This window comes from Trichechus manatus, unplaced genomic scaffold (genome assembly GCF_000243295.1).
Source record: "Trichechus manatus latirostris isolate Lorelei unplaced genomic scaffold, TriManLat1.0 scaffold00008, whole genome shotgun sequence".
NCBI classification, from domain to species: domain Eukaryota; kingdom Metazoa; phylum Chordata; class Mammalia; order Sirenia; family Trichechidae; genus Trichechus; species Trichechus manatus.
Window position 1 is genome coordinate 28196298 of NW_004443944.1, and position 22705 is coordinate 28219002.

Genomic DNA, 22705 nt, shown 5'->3' on the forward strand with positions numbered 1-22705 from the left:
TCAAAAGCTTGCAAGCGGCCATCTAAGATGCATCAATTGGTCCCAACCACCTGGAGTAAAGGAGAATGAAGAACACCAAAGACATAAGGAAAAGTAGTAGCCCAAGAGACAGAAAGGGCCACATAAACCAGAGATTTCATCAGCCTGAGACCAGAAGAACTAGATGGTGCCCAGCTACCACCAATAACTGCCCTGAAAGGGAACACAACAGAGAGTCCCGGATAGCAGGAGAAAGGTGGGGTAGAGAACTCAAATTCCAGTAAGAAGACCAGACTTAATGGTCTGACTGAGACTGGAGGAACCCCTGGATTCTCTATCAGCCCAGAACTAAAACAATTTCCGAGGCCAACTCTTCAGACAGGGATTGGACTGGACTGTGGGACATAAAGTGATACTCATGACGAGTGTGCCTCTTAGCTCAAGTAGATACAAGAGACTAAACGGGTACCTTCTGTCCGGAGGTGAGATGGGAAGGCAGAGAAGCGTAGGAGCTTGTTGAAGGAACATGGGGAATCAGGGGTGGAAAGGAGGAGTGTGCTGTCACAGTATGGGGAGAGCAATTAGAGTCACATAACAATGTACGATAAATTTTTGTATGAGAAAAAATAAAAAGTTGAATTGGCAAAAAAAGAATTTAAAAAATAAAAACAAAACAAAACAAAAGAAATGTCAGCTCTAAGGAAAACAACGTCAGAGCAATAATAAATGTAAACATTCTGTTTCAGGGAACAATAGGGACTGGTGAGGATGGAGGCCAACTGGAATAGAGCACCTTGTCTATAGGAAGGCATCTCTACTCTGTTCCAGCTGATTGTTGACCTGTAGGAATGTGGGTCCAGTGTGGCCAGCTCTTCCACTTTTTCAAGAAAAGCTGGAAATCCAGACTTTTATGTGAAATCTCCTAATTTTACATGTCAGTAGCTGATGTAAAAAAAAAAAAAATTAAAGACCCATTACAATGACTTTCAGGAGCCCTGGTGGCGCAGTGGTTAAGCACTTTGCTGCTAACTGAAAGGTTGGCAGTTCTATCTACCAGTTGCTCTGTGGGAGAAAGATGTGGCAGTCTGCTCCCATAAAGATTTACAGCCTTGGAAATCCTATGGGGCAGTTCTATTCTGTCCTATAGGGTTGCTATGAGTCAGAATCAAAAACAAGAGTATGATTTGGTTTTGGTATGATGACTTTCAAGGTTTTCAGGCTGTGGAAACTGAGGACCGACTTCTACCTATAGGAGGGTCACTGGTGTGTTGATGGTTGGTACACATGTCGACCGATCCTACACAGAGCTTCCAGGGTTATACAAAAACTTTCAGATAGTCCCCTGTCCTTCTCTGGGCATGTTCCCCTGGCTGTAAAATGGGGATACAAAACCTATTTGTGAGTCAGCTGTCAAACAGAATATAATACCATTTACTGAACGGCTGTCAGAGTTAGGTGCTTTTTACCTGCATCATCTTACTGAATTCTAAGAGTACCCTTTATGAAGGCAGTTTTATTACATCCACATTTTACAGATAAGAAAACAGTAGCTCAGAGATAGTAACCAATTTACCTAATGAAAAGAACAGCAAACATTTAAAAAGCCCTTTCTTTCCAAGTGCTTACCCAGTTAGCCTCCCAACAACTCTGAGAGGTATGTACTATTATTGCCTGAGGCCAAAAGGCAAATAAACTCTACAATGGGTATTCCACCAAGGCACCTTAACTCCAACCCTCTGCTCAGTGCTGTTGAACAGAAATTTTGTAGTAGCCAAAAGTAAAAAGGAACAGGTGAAATTGATTTCAATGATATATTTTATTTGGCCCAATATATGCAAAATACTGTAATTCCAACATGTAATCAATATAAAGTTATTTATATATTTTACATTATTTTTTCGTACTAAATCTTTGAAATCCAGTATTTTACATTACAGCACATCTCAATTCGGTCGAGCCACATTTCAAGGGCTCAGTACACACATGGGGCTAGTGGCCACCGTATGGGGCAACGCATTTACATTCTGCTACTAATCCTAAAGTTAAAAGAGAACCCGCAGAGCCACCTGCCCCTTGGTTTCAGAGGACACGCAAAAAAATAAGAATGGCAAAGAGTTCTTGAGCATTTACTCTGTGCCAGGCAGTGTGTGGAGGATCTTACACACGTTGTTATTTGTCATTCTCTCAATGAGACAGGTGCTACTGCCCTCCTTGTTTGACAGATGAGGGATTTAGGAGCGAAGGATTCATGCAGGTGAGCGGCGGGGTCCCGACTCGAAGCTACACAGCTGCTCCAGAGCCACACCCTCCCCAGCGCCCCGCCTGCTGTCCTGCACCGCTTTACCCAAGCCACGGCCTCGCCATCATCCTAAATAGGGTCAAGTGAGGCTCGCCATCATCCTAAATAGGGTTAAGTGAGGAGGCGCGCCCTTCGGGGCTGGCGCGGGTCACCTGAAAGACGAAGTGGTCAGAGAAACTAAGGAGTCCAGTCGAGAAGTCCACGTCGTCACCTTTGGGCTGCTCCTTCTTTACTTTCTCTTCCTTCTGTTCCTCCTCCTTCTCTTCTTCCTCCTTTTGAAACTGGTGCGCGGAGGAGCCATTATAGGGCTCAGACCCCCACATGCTTAGATTGTCCTGCGACTCCGCGACCTCAGCTTCTTCCTGAAGCAACTCGCTAGGGGGCGACTCTCCCTCGAGTAGGGACTTGGCTCCCCAGGGCTCGAGCGACGACCTGATCATAGAGAAGCTTGAGGAAACTTCCGCTTCCGGCCACCCGAGGAGCCTCGCGGTTGCAGGTAGGCACCTCGCGCTCGCAGGCCGTCACCCGTCCGCCTCCCTTAAGGGTTGCGCAGGCTCTGCCCTTTAGTCGGAAACGTTTCCCTCCCCCCACCCTCCACACCAGCGCCGACGCAGTGTTGAGCCCATAGCTGCCGGACAAAGAGTGACGTCCAGAGCCGGAGTCATGGCGGCAACGGAGGAGAGCTTGGTGGCCACTGGGGCGTCTGGGAGCCCCGCAGCGCCGCCGGAGAAACGGGATGGAGCCGGCCCGAGCTCGGACCTGGAACGTAGCTCCGCAGGTTCCTTTTCGATTCCAGAGGCCTCACCGCCCGCCCCCAAATCCTCCAGCCCCAACGCCGTCCCCAAGGCGATCCCTACGCCTCCCGTGGCAGCTTCCGCAGCCCCGGAGCTGCCCCTCGGGCCCACGCCCCTGGGCTCTGCGCCCCTGGCCGACGCCGCTCCGCGCTCGCCCCCAAGCCCCGGATACTCCAGACCCGGGCCCGAGACGTTCCGCCAGCGCTTCCGGCAGTTCCGATACCAGGACGCGGCGGGCCCGCGGGAGGCGTTCCGACAGCTGCGGGAGCTTTCCCGCCAGTGGCTGCGGCCCGACATCCGCACCAAGGAGCAGATCGTGGAGATGCTAGTGCAGGAGCAGCTGCACGCCATCCTGCCCGAGGCAGCACGGGCCCGGCGGCGGGGCCGCCGCACCGATGTGCGCATCACGGGCTGAGTGGCGGGGCTGCGGGCGGCTCGGCCGCTCTTTGTGGATTGGGGCCACTATCGGATCCGGGGCCCTGAAGCTGGCTCCCCACCCTGCGTTAATGAAAAGCGTGTTTTGACAGTTCCTGTAGTCTGATGTGCCTCTTTCGTTCGTCCTTTACTGAGTTTATGTTCCCAGTCCTATTTCTTACCTTCTTTCTGGCTGGTGGCAAAACGAAGTCGGGAGCCTAGGAGAGTAAGGCCTTTGTTTCTTATTCCTTGGGTCATTGTTGGCTTTTGTGGGACTCTTATGTGTTGGCTAAACCTGGGCCGATCCCTCCACCACATCCGGAAAGTTTCTTTCCTGCGCTCTTCAGGGTTTCTTTTGCGTTTTCTTTGCTTACTGGGAGGCTATGTAATCCGGCTTACCAGCAGGCTCTGGAGTCCCGCAGCCTGGGTTCCATTTCCACCTCTACCTCTTACAAGCTAGAATCTGATCTTGTTTTTCCCATCTCCAAAGATGAGAGTGATAGGTCCTGTCTGATAGGTGGTTGTAAAATCCTGCAGGCAAAGTAGTTGGCTCTTAAATGCTTCTTAGCTGCTTTATCTTTGTCAATACAGCCACCAACTTATTTACCGTTAGGACAAAGGCGTCCCAGAAGGCCAGAGCTACTGGGCTATTTACATGTGTTTTTTCCCAGGCCCATACAGAGACTATGGAGAGCTGCTTTATGCCTCCAGACCCCCTCGCCTCCTTCCTTGCAAATTGTAGACTCTAGTAAGATTTAAGAAGCAAAACTGGTGTGAACCAGTGGGTTATTTAAATTGCTGGAGCTACTCATTTTAATGAGTGTCTCCACAACTGGCCCCCTTTTTAAAAACAGGCATAATTGTTTAGAAAGGGAAGAAGGAATTTGGAATTGGGAAGCTCTGAAATCTTAAAAGCTACTCAACTGTTCCCTGAGGCTTCTGCCCACCCAGGATGAACTTAAATAGGGTGCATGGGCAGCTTGGATTAGTCCCAAAAGGGTCCTAGTTGCAATAGGTGCCATCTCTTAATACCGGTAAGGCCAGACCAATCCCTGTAGTGCTGTCAACAATCAAAATCTAATAATTCTGCAGCTAGCACCACAAAGCACAGCCAGACTGAGCTAGAGGCTGGTGTGGGGCATTTTGGTTTTGAATATTAAAAAGTCATTTAAAAGTATTTGTATACTTTCTTGGGATCTTGAGCTTGCATCTGCCTCCCTGCAAAAGATAAATCTGTTTAGAATGTAAAAGCAGACTTTTATAAGGTGATGCTTACAGAAAATTAATGCATATTAAAAAGAGTGAAAATCTTTATGTCAATAACATGTAACTGATACATAGCAACAAAAACCTGTTTTATTTTTTCCAAATACAGAAGTTTGCATGTTTTGCAAATATTGCTTCAAAGCAACATTACATTTCTATATACAACGCGTTCTGTTCTAATAGCGCGTAAACATAGGTATGTATCCACAGTGCAATGTTGGCTCATCAAGGGTCCACCTTGCATACACTCATCACTTAAAATGGTTAGTCAAACCAGAACTGTTTTTAATCAAGGCAATTTTTGTAGGTGGATAGTTTTTCTCAAAAAAAACAAAACTTAGGTAGTGCACATGTGTCTAAATGGTAGCAGTAATGTCTGCAAATAGTAGTTTCCAGTGCTCCAACTTGGGGTTAGTTCATCTTGAACTAGGAATTGGGGATCAAGCCCCTCAACATGGCTTAAATTAGGGAAGCACACTGAGGTCAGAACTTGGAGAGTCCTCCCTGCTTCCCTAAGGACAAAAGTCACAATGGGTGAAATGGGGTTATTTCCTTTATAAAACTTAAACAACGAACCCATAATGGCCACTTGGCAAAATGAGGGTAATTCAGTTTCTGTTTTTATCTTTGAAAAAGATATGAAATTGACTACCTAAAAAGTTACAGCTTCCTCAGATATGATAAATGTATTTTCACAAAAGAAAGATCAGTAATCTAATACAACAGTCATCATACCTCACAGTTGTGGCTACAGAAAATCATCCTGTTTTTCAGACAAGTGTCACAGTTCTTAAAATGTGCTGTCTGATTAATTATCCAAAACAGATGCCACACACACTCTCTTGAGTGTCTTTTCACACCAGAAACACCAATGTTAGCAATGGGAAACAGCTTCCTGTAGAGAAACTGTCAGGTTTATTCCAGATGTTACAGCTGCAAGTACTCCCTCTGATGGATAAGCTATAGAAGGCCGATTTATACTTGCCCTATAATTCATTTTATACAAATGGTGAACAATTCACTAGACAGTATTCCCTGAAACAGACCTTAGTACAGAGGCCTTCACGACAACAGGTGCCTTACAGCCTAATCATTCCAAAGGTTCCTGGAGATACTGTCACTGCTATGAGATACTGGCTACTTAATGTTTACATAGTAAATGTTTGCAGCATATAACAGATTCCTAAACCGATAATTAACTTGTAAATGTTAATGGACAACTGTGATTTTTGCCTTCAGTGATAACAAGAAAACTAAATGGTGTAACGGTCACTCCTCAAAGCATAGAACGTCTTCTTTCACTTAGCCTACTAGTAAGGAAAAATAAAAATAAACAGCAATTACATGTGGAACCGTGACCTGCAAAAGTAACACAAATATTGTCTCAAAAGGTACAAACATGTCATACCTGGACCTTAAGCAGCATAATCACCTTGATCTCACAAAATACAAACAGGAAATTTAAAGTGTTAAAGTATATTAACAAAACAATTCTGAAAACACTGACCACTGAACATACTCTCCCCTCCTGGGAGAAAAGCGGCACATGTAGAATCTGAAGTTTGTTTACAACAATATAAAATAAGGTAATTTCCCAGACCACCTTCTTTATAACAAATCTTTACAGTGAAAGAGTTCAAAATTTTGGGAAACATTTTTTGGACATTAAATAGAACTGGGAAGCTGTCAATATTAAGAAGTGAGTAGAAAATTATGTCCTTTAGGTTCCAGACCCTGCCTGCTTCAGTTTGGAATCTGTCCTAGATTCTTATTACAATGAGATTCTAGTTTCTCCACAGGCTATATGGGCTCTGCTACAAAAGACACAACCCACCCAACTCTGGGGTGAAAGCATACAAAACTTGTCCCCTGTACCGTGAAGTCATGCAAGAGAGGTGGTGAGAAAAGTGAAAAGTCCTAACGAGATGGTAGGGCAGCCACGGCCTCTGCTCCTGCCCAAACGCCACAGAATGAAGTCCGAACATTCCCATGAAGTTGGAAAATGAAAATGATGCTGACTAAACACCATGCCAGGCAGAAACCAGACGGGCTGGCATGTGTCCCAACCTGACAGGAAAGTCAATTAAATAAGCTGCAAATTGAATTTACAACTGTTTCCAACTAAACTTTTTTTGGCTCTCATTCCATTTATCATCAGTGGCACGATTTCAAGTGAGGTTTGTGCAAAAAGACTCGCTCTTCATTTGACGATGTGCACAGAAAAAGGGAATCCCAAGAGTCTTATTTGCTACCTTCTTGGCAGGCTTTGAGATCAGAGTGCCCTGCCCTCCAGCATCTAAAATGGCCTCTGTCCAATGTCCATCACACCCCTGCCCAGATCCCTGAAGTCTGTCGGTGTCACGTGCATTCAGCATGCTAGGTTTATTTATTTAAATATATGAAGCTTCTCCTGTAGGAGCCCCAGGATTGTGCCCCCATTAGTTTTAGGTGCCCAGTTTCATGATGAACAGCAGAGGGCAATCTGCTGTACCTTGCCCAGGTCCGTCAGCAGCTGCTTGATGCAATGCTTGAGCTGTGGTAGCCTGGCCAATGGCTCTGGGGGCTCCAGTTCCCCAGTATAGTCCAGCCAGCTCTCCAACACTGTTGGCAGAAGAGAAAGAAACAAGACCCAATGAGCTCCCAACACTTGATTTGCAAGAACATCAGCACCTCATCCCGTCTGACCACTCATGATGGGAGAAGAGTGGAGGGGGACCATCTCAGCCAACGATGACTCAACACCACTGGCTGTGCAAAGTACTACTCCTGTGATAAGGCTCAACTGCTTTAGAGCAGTGCAGTTCAATAAAACTTGCTGCAATGAAGAAATGTTCTATATCTGTGCTGTTCAATATGGTAGCTGCTAGCCATATGCAGCTATTGAGCACTTGAAATGTGGTTTCAGTGCAACTGAGGAATGAATTTTAAATTTTATTCCATTTTAATTAATTTAAATGGCCACACATAGCTAGTAGCTACGGTATTAGCGCAGCTCTGGAGTCTAGAGGGCTTTGAAGGCTCAACCTTTCTCAGGGTTACTGCCCACTCTTTATAAAGCTTTCCCATGGTAGAAATCAGAGCCTGGCATTTTAGCCTCCTGTCAAGAAAACTGAAAATCAAAAGGGACTTGAAAGGGTCAATTTTTTTTTTGAGGAGGTCTATTTTTATCACCATAAATTCTGATTTACTTCATATTAATTTCTTATCAATACATAATCAGCAGTGGCACAGAATAGTCTGATTTTATTTTCTCTAAGTATTTAATGTAAGATGTCCAGTTACTAACACACTTGATTATAATTGGAGTTCAGTATATAAAAAGCTGTCTTGCTTGTGAGAGCAGGGATTTCCCTGTAGAAAGATGTTTTTTCTTCCCAAAACCACTCCCTAAAGCTCTGGCATTTGAGGAGAGGCCATCTGGGTACCCTGGATTTTTTGCAAGAGCCAGACCCTCCAGGTAGTCCTTGTGCCTACTCCAGCCTGCCTACAGCCTTTCTAGTCAACGCACCAAACTGTACTGAGCACCTTCCGGACTCTGGAGCTGCGGGTGCAGACCTTCCCGGTGCCTGATACACAAGCAGCTTGCAGCCTCACACACAATCCTCTCTTATTCTCAGACTCAAAGGCCTTCCACCTTTCTAAATCCTTTGTTCCCTGCAAGTAACTTCTCAGGGAAGCCTTCTCCAACTCCCCACCCTGAATCTGCTCCCTAGTATTATGGCATTACGTGCTCTTTCTTTGCAGTACTCACCATGGTTTGTAAGCATATACAGTGGGATTATTTAATTAATAACTCTCTTTCCAACTAGAACAAGCTCCATGAGGGCAGAGGCGGAGAGGGCCTTGCTCACCATTATATCTCTAACACTTATTTGTACCTGGAACATAGTAGGCGCTCCATAAATGCAATGAGAGAATGAATGAATGGTCCTAGTGAAATGCCCCAGTGACTGCTCTGGGCTCCACAGAGCTCACCTTCTTCCCTCTATCATATTTCTTGTTGATCCTTGGGGGCTCCAGGGAGGCCTTCCCTCCTCCTGATCACGGCAAGTAAAAGGACTTGGAAATAAGAAAAATATGACTGCCAAACTTGAAAACCAAGAGTAAAGGATCAAAGTCACATGAGATTAGTGGCCTCATAAGCCAGAAAAACTCCACAGTGACTACTTTCAATACATCAATCAATCTTTTTTTTTAAAAACAAAAACAAAAATCTAGGAGATGGGACTGCTCAGAAAAGACCGCTTCATCTGGGTGAGTCTGGAGAAGAGGCAGTCAGGGCTGGCTGGGTCGATTCCAGCAGAGAGAAAAAGAGTGTCAGTCAGTCCTTGGCAAGATGATCCTACAGCTGATGAGAGGCCCCTCTTAAGATCACTATATCTCTCCCAGATCTGATTCTGGGCTCACCAAAGGACACCCCAATAATGTGGTGGCCACTGAGAGAAAAAGCACCAATGTGCAGACTAGACGCGCCTAGGCCACTCAGCAGTCTCTGGGCTTGGTTGACAGGTGTGTTTGAAGCCCCCAAGATGGCAGCCTTCTCTCTAGGTCTGCAGGGCTGAAAACCAGACCCAGAACTGTGGGGGATTCACTGAGGTCAAAAGCATCTCCTCTGGACCCCACAGCATCTAGCAGGCCAGCCTTCTCTCTGCACTGTGTGCATACCACCATCCCATGTTTCTCTTGTAAGGATGCTGAACACCTTCTTAGCAGTATAATGACTGCCAACAAGACGGAAGGTTAAAAGGAAAAATTTCATTTCAAATTCATTTCATTTCAAATCCATGGTGCTAAGCCTCTTTTCAGGGACCTGGAGTCACTCTTACTGCCATTCTCTCAAAATCTACAATTTTCAGCCTGGCATTTGATCCTCTCTTGGCTTTCTAATATCAGGATTTTCACAGACAGTAACATCAGTTACAATTCTAAGATTATCTATATAAGAGGCCATTGTTCACTTAAGGGAATATTTTTTTTTAAGAAGAATATTTTTAATGCTAGAAGATTTAGTATTTTACTTTTCTCTTCATGGTCATCAAATATCCTTTGTCTTTTAGTTTTAAAATACTGTTCACATAACTATAAATTATTAAATAATGGTTAATATTAAAATGACATTTTAGAAAGTATATACATCAATATAATAACTTTAATAAGTTTTTCTTAAAGGTAATTCCTATGAAAGTTCAGTTTATCTTGATGGTATTTAGAAGAAGTGAAGAGTTGGTTCCCTATTACGGTCGAAATAAAAAGGGATTCTGATGAAATCTCAAATACAATGTGAAACTCTATTTACCTAAACAAAATCTTTATAATTGATTTTCATGATTCCTTGGTATCTCTCAGGACCTAGAATATTAGAACACAAACAGAGTATGTGGCCCCAAATCAGCAGGACACATAAGAGGTCTTCTGGTAGGCCAGAGAAGGGAGCCCAAGCTTGTCATCCTCACCACACTGCCCACTCAGTGAAGCCAGGGTTGGAGAGGCCCAAGCTGGGTGGAGGAGGGATAAAGAGGTCAGTATGATATACACACGCCCTGATTTCTCCCTAAGGGCAGGTTCTTTTGGCAATAATGGAACATTCTCACCCTGCTTCCATGGTGCTAAGCCTCCTTCCAGGGACCCGGAATCACTCTTACTGCCATTCTCTCAAAATCTACAATTTTCAGCCTGGCATTCGATCTTCTCTTGGCTCTCTAATATCAGGATTTTCACAGACAGTAACATCAGTTACAATTCTAAGGGGCCTAAGGAAACCTTTTAGCGGGTGAAAGAGAGATGGAAACGCTCCTCCTTCCAGAAACGCCCACCTATGGACCCTGGATTAGCCTCCCATTCCCAGTTCCTCAGGTTTGCCTGAGGCAGGACATGAGCACCTGTAGGTCTCTCTCTGTCATCTTCCTCCAACAGGTTTTTTCCAGTTGAGCCAGTCCCCTTATTTATCCCTAAGTTATCCCTCTCTCTACCAGAAAACATCATCACTCTCTTCAAGGCTCAGCTTCAGTCCCAGGCATTCCAGGAAGCCTTCCAGTTACTACTTTGGCTCACAGCAACGGCTCTCTCCTCTGGCATGGCCTCAGTCAAACAAATATCCTGGCCACACCTCATGACTCTTGCTTATATAACATAACAGCATTTTTCTCTGAGTTATTTCATGTGTGTTTTATATCCCTGGCTACAATAATAATAGCCTGAGTCTACCTAGAATCCTCAAACAGAACATTTATTTCTTGATTGGGCTCCGTTTTTGAGATGAAAACAAATAATCAGGAAAGAAGTGAAAAATCAAGAAGGAATTTGGTCCTCAATAACCAAAACCAGCAACTCCCTGGGGATCAAAGAGACTGAACTTGATCATATTCATCATCACAAGTTCAGTCCTTCAAGCCCAGCTGTGACCACTAACATATGGAAGAAATACTCAGGGGCCACACAAATGACTCAGTCAAGTCCTTAAATCTCTTCTGGCTAAGGAAGAAAAGATTTCTTCACAGGCTGAAATAAGAAGTTTTTCAGAGTAATCCTCAGACATCCTAAAAACTCAATGTAGTCAAAATTTCAATTCTGCACAGAATTTTGTTAGTAAAGATTTTGCTCAGATTATACACTTTCTGCAGGCAGAGTCCAATAGCTCTTTTTCTACACACCCTCCTTTGCAGACAGGATTCGGCAAGTGAGGTGAGATCCCCGACATCCTGCAATCCTTGTAAGTGTCCGATAATACTAAAAGTAAGGCTTGCTCATCTTGAGGGGAGAGTGGAGGTGGGGTAAGGCTCAAAAGAGGAGCCAAAAATAGAGCTGTCTTTGGAAAGCGAACCAGGGCCAGATTCAGAGGGTTCAGAAAGCAGCTCATCTGGGCAGGCTCAGAGGGCATGCCATGGAGCAGGGAGCCAAGAAGACGACCTACCATCCAGCTCCTTCTCAATGGAGTCCATCCTATGCGTGACTTCGTCCTGAAGAGACTCCACGTGGGTCAGTAGGTTAAACTGCCACTGGTGCTGGGAGCTCAGCAGCCCCTCTCCGCCTCTGTCCAGCAGCTTCCGAGCAGGGGCTTCCTCTGGTAGGACCTTTTGGGACACATATTCCCTTACCTGGGGATGCAGTGGTGTTTAAGTTACTGAGTAAAAGAGAGCCCATAGCCCCTTCCCCAACAAGTCAGTGTTTGCAATCATCTGAAAAGCCAGTTGTTTAAATACTCCAAATCCCTATCTATCTCTCCTTCCTCCTTCCCTCTTAGGCCTTGTGCTGTACCAGTCCCAACCACCTCAGCGTAGCACACTGTAGACCTCTGGCAGGGGGCCTCACAGCTGCTTCCCACTGACAGGCCCAATGCCCTAGGCCTGAAGTAAGCCCCACAGAATAGCTTCCAGAGCCCTGAGATCTGACTACAGCAGGGCTAGTGTAGACAAGGATTAGTATGTGGGAGTCACACAAACTAGATTTAAGTCCTAGCTCTGTCTCTTGCTAAGTAGATGGCCCTAGATTAGCTACTTCACCTCTCTGAGCCTCTGTTCCCTCACTGGAAAGATGGAGTTGATAAAATCTACTTTGCAGGTTCATGAGGATAAAACAGGATAAGATATATAAAAGCACAGTGCCTGGCGTACAGTCAGCTCATTATCAATGGAAGGGATTTTTAACCATGGTTGCCTTGCTTGGGCCCAGCATTTCCTGATTTCTGGTTATGTGCCAGATGCCTCTAAGAAATCTGGGGGCCAACTTGCAGGCTGCCTAAGCCACAGGGCCACAAACTTTGTCTGGATTTTGTGATCCCAATCTTTTCATTCATATGTTTTAAATGAAAATAGATTCTAGCCAATGTCTATTTAGGGCTTACTATTTACAAAGCAACGTGTTGAGAGCTTTTCACAAAGAAGTTCCATGACAGCTGACAAGGAACTGTCATTGGCCCCATACATGGATGAAGAAACACATCTGAGGAGGTGAAGTGACCTTCTCAGAATCACACAGTAAGTGGCAGAGCCCAGACCTGACATGGGTCTGTCTCAGAAGACTGTGTCTTACCACTCTCGCCCCACATGTTTAGGCGCTGGCGAGGGCACAAGGACGAATGAGCCCACCTTTGAGGGGCTTACAATCTAAAGTGTGCCCTCTGGGCAATATGCAGCCATGTATTTAACACTGGTGACACTAACTCACAGGATGAAGTCTGTGAAAGTAAGGCTGTGAGGATGACAAGGATGGAGAAGCTCTCAAACCACACACAGCCTGTTTGACACTGAGGACAGAGCAGGATGAGACTAGTGAACAGCAAGGAGGATGACACAAAGGGCTTCAGAGCAGAATGACTTGAATAACATAAAACCGAAAGTAACTCTTAGGAAAACTGATGAAACTAGCAAATATTTTGACAAAATAAACCCTTCTTATGACAGGGCTGCAAAGTTAAAAGTCCAAGTAAAACTATCATACAATTTCACTGAAAAATTTATGCCTAACAAAACACTTGATTCATACTTTGCTCATGCAAAAAATTAGCACCTATGTGCAACTATAAACTGCATTAAAGAAAAAACTCAATTTCCTAAGTCAGTTTCATTTTCCAAGTTCCTATCAACCCTTTTTTCTTTGCTGCTTCCCACCCCTCCACCTCACCCACCCCTGATTATGCCATTTCATGGGCATTTCCTGGAATTAATGATCTCTGGCTCAAGTGGCTCTCCTGACTTTGCACTCATTTTAAAAGACCAAAAAACATCTATGATAAGAAAATGTAAATAAATTTTATAATAAATACAATTTTATAATAAAGTTGTCATGTCTTCCAGAGAACATTTAGCTCCAGGAGAACCTAAAATCACTCAAACACTGAATTAAGAAGAAGTGCAAGCAAAACAAACAAAGTGCAAGTGAGCCACATACCTTTGGGGAGCTGGGTTTGGGGTCACTATCTCTCCCGCTCCTATCTTGGTCTAGAGGCCAGCCCAGGCGTGGGGAGAGGGAATCATCACCATTCTCATGGAGGGGGTTGACGGCATCGTCAAGGGCAGAGCCCCGGGTCTCCACCACCAGCTTCTGCTCCACAGCAGGGTAATAGGCGCGGGGCTTCTGGTAGCAGTGCTCGCTGGTGATATAGGACTCCTCCACAGACCGGGGCAGGGGAAGGGCCTTCTCCACTGCCCCGTTCAAAGTTCTATAGCTTGGAGCTTCCTCCTTGCTCTTGGCTTCAGCAACATGGATGTGTTTGGAATGAGATCGTCCCTCCCCTGAGCGCTGTTTCCAAGGCTGACACCACAGCTGCAGATCTGGATGCTCCCTGCTTCTGTTGGAAGGGCAAACAGGGAAAGGGCTTTGGAGTTACTGGGATTACTGGAGGGAGAGGCTTCTCAATTCTCAAACCTTCTTCCAAGAAGGAGAATAGCTCCCACCTGAGCCATATGGCCACAAACCACTATTTGCCAAGCAAGAGGGACTGTAAATCCTTGGTCTCTTAGGAGACCACTTCCAGGCAAGCTCCCGCTGCACACACACAGGGAGTGGGACTGGACTTGCAGTCAGAAGACTTGATCTGTGTTCTACCTCAGCCCCTGATTAACTGTGCAGCTGTGACAAGTCACTCATCTGCCTCATTCCAGTTTTTCCCTCTATAAAATTGGGCTAATCATCTGTCTGCCATCAACCACTGACTTTTATAACAATAAGTGAATTAATTTGAATGGACGTGCTTTGCTGAAGGTAAAGTGCTGTCTTCAAATGTAGCTTACTAAAAGTAACCTTAATTAATAAAACTGTCACAATAATCCCAGCATGCAATAGCACTTGGTTATAAAAAGGCAATGATGACTCGGGGGCAGAGAATCAACGTCATCTATATGTAGACCATTAATAATAAAGTGTCTTAAAATTATTCTAACATCTCCCATTCTCACCATTCCAAAGAGAAAAATTTGTTATTGAAGAACAGGGATTCTTACTGTTTTTTGGGCCACAGACTCCTCTTAGAATCTGTTGAAAGATCTGTGTACTTGTATGCGCACATAAAACTCTGGGTATGACTTCTGAGTTTCCCAGAATCATTCACTGCTTGAGTTTTGACCCATGAGAAGGTCATAAAATTAATTTAGTAGATAAAAATAAATTATAAAGAAGGAAAAAAAAAATAGAAAATATCAGAGTGCATCATTCTAAGGGTAGGTGTTTCGTGAAACTTTAGTTTCAGTTTTATATGTGTGAATGACAGAAAATGTATTTCTTACTGTGGGATATATATTTTTAAAAGTTTAAAAGCTACTACTATAGATAAACTTTGCCTTTTAGCTCTTCTTTATTAAGTTCCATTATAACCCTGAGGGGAGGGGGGACTAAGAGGGAGAATGAACCTACAGAAAGGCAGTGGGCTTCTCAGGTAAGGTCCACTGGTTACCAGCAGTTCTCAGTGGAATGGCAGTACCTTAAGGGGTGTTTAGAAACATGAGGACTGACAGGTGGTACTCACATTTAGTTCACAGAGGTATGTGGAAACCTGTGCGGGCCTTTCTGGTTGTCACAATGACTTGAGAGGTATTACTGGCATTGAGTTCATAGAATTCAGGGATGTTAAACATCGTGTAATGCTTAGGACAATCCCACACAAAGAATTATCCCACATTATAATTGCCAACAGCACCCTCTCAGTCCCCAACTGAGAAACACTGAAATCTAATCAGCAGGAAAGCACAATACTAACTCACCAGCAACTCCCACATATGGGTATCCCCACTTAACTGAAGTCTTCTGCAGAAATGGAATAGGCCATAAAAATGAAGGATGGAGCTATTTCACAGAACCTAAATTCTGCTCCCAAGAGATCCCATTCCAGCAATCCCCATGCCACTCCTACCCATTGAAGAAGGACAGGAAACAACTGGCATCAAGGCAATCTACATGAAGGTGGTCCCTGAGCCACCTCCCAGCAAGATGTCAGAGCTCAGGCTCTACCAGGAGCCTACTCAAGATCCTGGGACACACCTCTGAAATCACAATTGCTTCAGGTGAAAAGGGAGTCACTGTGAACTTTCCGGTCAGCCTATAGTCAAAAATCAGTTAATATGGAGCACACGGGGCACAGTATAGATCTCCTCTTTCATAAAAATCACAAAAGTTTTTGCTCCCTCCCTCCTACAATTTCCCCCTCCCAGTTAAGTTCTGAAGCCCTAACTATTACTCCTCACAAGGATAACCGTGGCCTTTCCTTGTAAGCCCTGTTAATCATAAGTATCCACAGCCATACTTGCCACTTTTTGATGACAACAGATGATCTGAAGTCACTCCCAGCTTTATTGTTTGCCTTTGAACATAAACTCACCAGGTCACTTGGAAACAGTATTTCTGAGAATGAAGACCCAGAACCTGTGAGAGCAGAGACTATCCGTGTGTACATAGACATGCTGGGGTCTCCGCCCTCTTTACCTAATCTTTTCTCCATTTATAATGTCTAACAAGACCTCTCTCTGCTGAATTGCTGGAACAGGAAATATCAGATTTAATTCCAGTAAACACAAAGTCATCTGCTGTAAAGATCAGGGATCTCAACAGGGTTCCAGAAGGAACAAGGGCCCAGAATGTGGGCCAGGGCTAAGATCACTGCCATTTTAGTGAGAAGAAAGAGAACACCATCTGACTGAGTCCTCAAATGAAAGGAAATATAGCAAAGTTTATGTTTTCAGGTCCTCACGTGAGCCACCTTCCACCTACCTCAGCCAATTTCTGGCATCTCATGAGGATCATTCATTTGGTTTATATGGGGTATAGTAGTATCCTCTTGTGTGACATGTGAGGGGAACAGCTAGACTCTGATATTCTATCCAGGGTTGTCATTTGATTCAGTTCACCTCAACAGATACTATCACAGCAACTGCTAATTGCCCCCAGCATCCATCCTCTCCTTAGTCTCTTATACCCACCCCACCCCACTTCTAAATTCTAGCAGGCCACCTGGCTGGTCTCCCCTGCAACTATGTATGTCAATGAAACTGCTTGCTCTTCCCTTTTTCTCTTTTCCCCTTCCCCAGGGGCTGAGGCAGAGCTGTGGTGCAGGGGAGACTGTTTCAACCATACAGATAAAGGAAACCCTGAGGTAATGCTAGAACAGTAAGACAGAAGAAACCCCAGTCCCCAAAGATGGAATTCTGGCCGGGACCCCTGCCTACCTTTGGACCCTTCATTATGTAAGAAAGAAATATCCATTTTGTCTGAGCCTCTATTTTTGAAATCTTTATTATAGCAGCTTAGCTTTTACTTGAACTAACAGAGACACCTGCTGAACATTCCCTGCTCTACCACTCCTTGTTGTATCAATACTTGAGGCTAGGCTTCAGAGAGGCAGGTGCGAGAGGAATCAGACTTCCATTCTGCCACCTCAGGGCTCTAATGCTCTACTCTGCCTGACCCAGGAGGCCTCCAAGGAGAGGCCTATCATTTCTTAACTCATTCGTGGCATTAGTTTATAATTGTTTATGACTTAACTAAAATGGTCCCCTTTGGGAAGGTTCATGGGAGAACTTAAGCAGAGATTTTGCAGAAGAGAAAAAGTCCCTGCCACAGACTGTGTTAACACCAAAAGAAAGGCTCATGGGACCACAAGGCCATGCAGCATCGCTGAGGAGCAGCAGTTAGAAAGGTATAGGACAAGTTCTTGACAGAAGTCAGGACTTGGGTTCTAGTCCTGGCTCTGCCGCCATTTTCCTGGGGAACCATGGAGAGTGGCTGCCCTACTCAATGCCCCAATTGCCCTATTTGGTGAAGTGAGGATAGGTTACAAAAGCCAACAGCCCTCACCTAAGAGCTACATGTCTTTATCAGACCTTACATGAACCTGGTCATCTTACATGTAGAACGTGACCACAGAAGGGAATTTACTCTCAGTTTCACTCCCCAAACTTCTGACTACTAAAAGCCGGAAGTACAATTTGAAAAGCCTAAAACTTTTCTGTATGAGCAAACCACCAAGAGATGCATATTTATTGAGCAATCACTACGCTAGAGAGCCAACCTGCCAACAATATCCCTCTTCCAGCAGCTTTCCATATTACTTTGTTTACCAGTCAAGAATGTTTACCATATACCTGAGAATTTTTAGTAAGGTCTCAAGCTCACCTGTTTTCACATTGATTTTGCAGCTTTCCAATTTCTCATATTTATCCTGCCCCTAGACCACGCCACATCAGACTCCTCCCCAAAGCAGCAGGTGCCACACTTACTGCAAGATGCTCATCTTGAGTTGCAGGCCATGCAGAACCTCGATCACTCTCTGCACATCGCCAAGAAGCTGGTGAGTGGCCACAATCTTCTTGGCATTCTGGTGGGAGTAGTTCTCTTCTAGAAATGCCAGGCCGTGCATATGTCCTCTGCTCAACCACTCCCTGTCATACCAGTACTTAAAGCCAGGCCTCTGACCTAAAGCAGTGACAAGGAGAGGGTTAAAACATAGCCTGAAGGAAACCCAGGCCATTTCATCATTATCACACAACTACCACACCAACCACTGGAAGGAAAGATTGGGGTGTGCATTTATTCATTTACTTGGCACCTATTATATGCTGGTCTCTGTTGTAGGTAGGTATTGGGGGTAAGGTAGTGAATAAGGCACATAAATTTCCAGATCTCCTGGAGCTGGCCAGAGGTAGGATGGGAACCTGGATAGCTCTTTCAAATTTAAGTTGTATCATTCTCTTTCCTACTTAAAACCTTCAATGGCTTCCTACTGCTCACAGAAGAAAACCCAAAGCTCTAGCTCTGGCCTAATGAGGCCTGAAGGACCCAGCTCCCTCCTGCCCTCATCTTCTCACCCTCAGAGTGGCGCCCTTACAGTTTCTGGGACACATCAAGCTCCTTCTGGTCTTAGGATCTTTGCTTTAGCATCCTCTCTGTCTGGGGTGCTGTTCTCCAACGCCTCTGCAGGACTGGCTCCTTACACTTCCTCAGAGAAGTCTTATTACCTCCCAAAGTAATAGAGTCTTTTTGGTGCTTCCTAGTCATCCCCTATCTGATCGCTTTTTCCCTGCTCACGACACTGATCACTACCTAACATGTTCTTGTTGATCTCATTTACTTTCCCATCAGTTTCTCACCCCTGTCCCACTAACAGCCAGAAAGCAGGAATCATCTTGTTCATGGTTGCATCCCCAGTGCCTGGCAAAGGGCACCCTGAATGGATTATATGAACAGAAAAAAGCTCCAGGCCTCCCCCCTCCCCCCCCACAACTATACCACCTAACGAAATAGATGGTCAGGCCCCTTCCCTTCTCTGGACCTCTTGTTTCATATCTGTTACGATGAGAGATGAATTACATGGCTTCAATGGTCCTGTTTACTACAGGATTCCTTAGGAAGGACTGAAAACACAACCATGTGTGAATCAACAGTGTTTCCTGCTCTGGAAGCCCAGAGAACAGCTTTCAACCAAGCTGCTGTTAACCTTTCAACAGCTATACATCTACAACCCAGGTAATCCCCATCAAGGTCCTTGGATTCTTTCTGGCTTTACTAACATATGGAGTAAGACACACCTCAATTCTGTTAAAAACATCCTTAAATAACCTTTAAAGGTTAAACTTTGGCCCAATACCACAAAGTCAAACACAATTTATAAACGCAGACTCTGCGACAGACATTCAATGCTCTGTTCAAGGAGTCTATTCAGAGTCTTGGTGATTGAAGTTATCAAGTTCAGAATGTGCACAGGGACTTGATGAAGAAAGGTTGTGTAACTTCTACAGGGGGAAAGTGGAGGTAAAGGAGGAGAGACAATAAGGTAGCCAAGAGATTTAACAGCAGCCCCAGGGAGCCCTCAGGGTTATGTGGGGGAATCTCACAGGCAATTGCTCAGGCAGGGGGTGAGCAGCAGCATTCAGAGCAGCATGACCTGTTTTTCAAAACGAAGGTTCAGATACCCATGTTCTTATCTAGGGTCTGGTGCTAACCAGCTGAGTCATCTCGGGCCAGTCATGTCCAATCTGGGCCTGTGTTTGTTCACCTGTCCAATGTGGGGACAGAACTAAGTGGTCTCTGAGGTCCTGCCCATCAATAATATTCTGTAACTCACAGACTAACCTTCTGACCATGTTCTTTTCTTGGGATAAAGGACAAACAGAGGCAGATGCCTCTCTATGGACTAATCTAGTATAAGGAGACACAGTGTCATCAGGGCTACAGGGAAACTACCTGCTGGAAAATAAACTGTGGTTCCCTACATAACCAGCAAAATCGAGCAATTTGGCCTCACAACTCAGTTCTAATTCCAATTTCCTTTATGAGATTAGGCAAGTCATATGCATCCTCTGAGCATCGATTTCTTCATAAACAAAATGGGAGTAGGAGCTCCTACCAGACCCACCTCATAGGACCAAAAAGAATAATAGAAGCAGAGGCACTAAAACATTGTCTGGCTGTAAGGGAATTGTGGGACTGGAGCTCGCAGGAGGACCTTACAGGTAGTAAAAAGGAAAAGATGTCACCATCCCACTACAGCGAGACAAGAACCCACAGATTTATAATCTACCTCTGAGATTTCTGGAAAGGGACACCCAATTGCCACAGGCTACCCATGTGGCCATGGAACAATGACACTAACCTCTCCTGCTAAGGAATTACTCACTGCTCTGTCCTCTCTGGTGACAGGCTCAATGCAACCACATCTTTCCTCTTTCCCTCAGGAGCATATCTCCCTTTCAGGTAGCAGATGCCACCACAGGAAGCAAAGGCAGGTTTCCAGGTATCCAATCCTCCAACAGACCCAAAAAGCCAAGGACAGGGCCCACATGCCCATCCTCATGAGCTCTCAGGAAAAGGGAAAGTTCCAGCTCAAAGTCAGGCCTTCAACTAGGTGAATTTCTTAATCTAAGTTCAAGATAGCTAGCCACCAGGTAGGCTAGCAACAAAAGCAAGGAGAAGGAAGAGTCCAACCGATGCTAAAGAAATGAGTCTCAAACCACAGATACTTAGGATGTTTCATGGCCAGCTGTGCTAAGGAAAAAAACCACATACTGTTAATATCCCTGACTCCAGAAAACTCTACCTGGTGGGTCTTGGCAAACATAACAGGTGTATTTCTCGGGCACATTTTCTTCCAGTAATCCCATGCAGACCCCATGCTGCCAGCACTGGCACTCTTCACACTGTTAGAATTAAAGAAGCAACAAAAATTAAACTCAGAGTGTATCATCCATCCAAAAGCAAGTCCCACCTGCAGCAGGGTGGAGAGTAGCAGGAGAAGGAAGGGAGGAGCGCTCCCTACTGGCTTACATAGGAACTGACCTGCAACCATTCATCTAGAACTGCACTGTCCACTATGGTAGTCACCAGCCACAAGTGGGTATTTAAATTAACAAATTAAATTAAAAAGTTAGTTCCTCAGCCCCAGTAGTCACATTTCAAGTGCTCAACAGCCACATGAGGCTAATGGTTACTGTACCGGTCAGCGCAGATAAAAACATTTAATTTTATTAAACGGTGTCAATCCAGAGTAATTTCTAGAGACTTTATTTCACTTTATTAGAACAGAGGATAAGCTGTTCAAGTCCTTAGAGAAAGGCTAACTTGGGGCTGCCAAACTTAAGTTTAAATTCTGGGTTGGATATTCATTAGCTCTGTCACTTTGAACAGGTCACTTCTCCCTGGGTTTCAGATGCCTCATTTGCAAAAAGGATACTACCCCTCCCCACCCCATGGCGCTGCTTATAAGGATTCAATGGATGACCTAGAAAAGCTCCTAGCACACAGCCGGCATGGAGCTTATATGCATTAAGCACCTATTACTACTACTAAGCAAGTCAATTGATCTGATGCTTCCTAGAGTAACCACGTGCTAGCACTTTCCAATTATTCCCTCTAAACCTTACCGAAAGTCACACAGCTGATGAGAGAAAAAGGTGGATCAGAGCATAAGCCTAATTTCAAAGCTAGTTCTTTTAACTCCTAGGTTCCACTGCCTAGGAGCGTGGGGGGAGGAAGGAGTTGACCATGAAGGCAGTATGTTAGGAGGCATGTGGATAACCTGAGGACAGTAAGCCTGAAGGCTAAGAATCCAGAGGAGGGAATAAAGAAGAAAGGCAGACTCCCTGAACACTTCAAAGCAAGCAACTCTAAACTAGATCCCTGAACCTTTACCCTACCATGCGGATTAGCCATGCAAGGTGGACAGTCAGCTTCCGGACATGGTCTTGAGGATGGGCCACCAGCCTGGCCACAAGGGACCGAGAATCCAAAGTTCAGACAGTCCTCAGCCACTTGGAGTCAGATGGGTCCCGCATCGAGAGGGCTTCCATGCAAGGATACAAGCTCTCTAGGAAGCTGATTACATCAGAATTAAGAGAGGCAGAACTAGTAGACTTCAAATAAGATCTGATCCAGATTCTTAATGTTACAGATGAGGAAACTGAGGCACAGAAAGGAAATGTGTGCAAGACAACAAAGACAGTAGCACAAAATAGACAAAAAAAAAAAGTCTAAAAAAAAAATAGCCTGTTTCACTAATGATTGTAAGTTTCTTAAGCACTAGTATTCAGCAAAATAAATCAGATGCAACTAAGTTACAAAATTCCAAACGTTAACTTTTTCATGGAAGCTGGCTAAAATACATTACTTATTTGTAAAAAGTTTAAATTTAGAAACGGATGTGAATTATAACAGAAAAAGTAAAATATTTAAGAATTGACCTAACAAATATGCAAGATATTTAAAAAGAAAACTTTAAAAGACTACTCAAGGAACAGAAAGACTTAAGTCAATGGTAAGGTGTATCCTGTTCCTAGCCAGCAAGAGTAAATACCCTAAGAATGTCAATATATTGGATTAATCTATAAAAATAATGTAATGTCAATAAAATAATAGCTTTGGAACCAGATAAGCTGAAGTAATAAGGGAGTGTTCAAGCCATATTAGACATTTAAAAAATATTATCGAGGTAACAATAATTAAAACAGAATTATACAAGCAAATACATAGATAGATG

At 44.5% G+C, this 22705-nt stretch overlaps 3 protein-coding genes across 6 annotated transcripts in view; 1 reads left to right on the forward strand and 2 right to left on the reverse strand.

Moving 5' to 3' along the window:
- Positions 1-2610, reverse strand: part of CNBD2 (cyclic nucleotide binding domain containing 2) — a 66054-nt gene extending 63444 nt beyond the window's left edge. The window contains exon 1 of the mRNA XM_023724958.1: positions 2431-2610. Within this exon, the coding sequence (XP_023580726.1) occupies positions 2431-2601 (171 nt within the window). The 5' untranslated portion in view covers positions 2602-2610. The remainder of the gene's footprint in view (positions 1-2430) is intronic.
- Positions 2611-2696: 86 nt separating this feature from the next.
- SCAND1 (SCAN domain containing 1) lies at positions 2697-3490 on the forward strand. The gene has a single exon (XM_004370387.2). The coding sequence runs from the start codon at positions 2942-2944 to the stop codon at positions 3485-3487; it is 546 nt and encodes a 181-aa protein (XP_004370444.1). The 5' UTR covers positions 2697-2941; the 3' UTR covers positions 3488-3490.
- A 1203-nt stretch (positions 3491-4693) lies between these two features.
- Positions 4694-22705, reverse strand: part of PHF20 (PHD finger protein 20) — a 139011-nt gene continuing 120999 nt past the window's right edge. Inside the window, exons 14-18 of one of the 4 annotated variants that reach the window (XM_023724969.1) lie at positions 20771-20870; positions 17955-18150; positions 13639-14038; positions 11663-11822; positions 4694-7353 (exon numbers count right to left, since the gene is read on the reverse strand). In XM_023724969.1, the coding sequence (XP_023580737.1) occupies positions 7211-7353; positions 11663-11822; positions 13639-14038; positions 17955-18150; positions 20771-20870 (999 nt within the window). In that variant the 3' untranslated portion in view covers positions 4694-7210. Of the gene's footprint in view, positions 8812-11662; positions 11847-13638; positions 14039-17954; positions 18151-20770; positions 20871-22705 lie in introns of all 4 variants that reach the window. The other 3 variants (XM_004370388.2, XM_023724981.1, XM_023724979.1) reach the window with 3 other exon arrangements.